The following is an 833-nucleotide window of genomic DNA, read 5'->3' as shown; positions in this document are numbered from 1 at the left end:
GAAAGACCGCATATTGCACGAAGAGGCCGCATCATGGATGTGTGGGACTCAGTTGCGCGCAATCTTAACACACTCGACGAGTTCAATCGACGTCACTTCGATGGTAAAAAAGCGCAAGCACGGTTCAACCTACTTCTCCGAGACCACAAGGAGAGGAACGTTGCATCACATCGGGCTTCGGGATCCGATGAAGTTGTAGACGAGCGTGTTGTGCTATTGGACGACTTGAGCTCGCAGGTCGAAGAGGCCAAGAAAGAAGAAGCGGATCCTGCAGACAGTGAGGCGGAGGCAGCAGCTCGTGCTGAGGAGTCTGCTGTTTTAGTTCGAGAAGAAGCAATGAATTCGCAAGGCAAGCGCAAGAATCGTGAAGGTGACGATGAAGCTGCAGGTGGCAAGATGCTCAAGGTCCTGACGCTGATGAATGATGCGAACAAGAGTGAGCTGGAGCTGCGGAAGTTTATGTTCGAGTAGGTGCTCGATGAACGTCAAAAAGAGCGTGAGGTGCAAGCCAGGGAACGCGAGGCCCAAGCTAAGGAACGTGAAGCACAATTGCAATAACTCCAACTACTTCAGTCATCCATGACTGCTTTGATTTCGACACTGGTTAACAAACTGTAAAAATGGCTCTACTATATTCTTTTACACATCAACTACCTCTACAGTATCAAGGTACTCTTCGAGTGTCGGTGGTAGTTCATTGAAGTACATACTGATTTGATTTCCCCCGAAATGGCAACAATGATGACAATTCATGATTAGCATGGCCACGCCAACAATTTTTGCAACGGTGATAGCATGAGCTTCGAAAGGTTTTTGAACGTAATGTAGGGCCA

At 48.1% G+C, this 833-nt stretch overlaps 1 protein-coding gene across 1 annotated transcript; it reads left to right on the top strand.

Moving 5' to 3' along the window:
- Positions 1-33: 33 nt before the first annotated feature.
- On the top strand, positions 34-471 carry H310_04308 (hypothetical protein; the record flags this gene model as incomplete). The annotated part of the gene is made up of 1 exon (XM_008868611.1): positions 34-471. One exon carries the CDS (start codon positions 34-36, stop codon positions 469-471), a length of 438 nt encoding a protein of 145 aa, XP_008866833.1.
- Between the last annotated feature and the right edge of the window lie 362 nt (positions 472-833).

Source organism: Aphanomyces invadans, assembly GCF_000520115.1.
Source record: "Aphanomyces invadans strain NJM9701 unplaced genomic scaffold supercont1.6, whole genome shotgun sequence".
Taxonomy (NCBI): domain Eukaryota; phylum Oomycota; class Saprolegniomycetes; order Saprolegniales; family Verrucalvaceae; genus Aphanomyces; species Aphanomyces invadans.
This window is presented reverse-complemented; position numbering and strand designations above follow the sequence as displayed.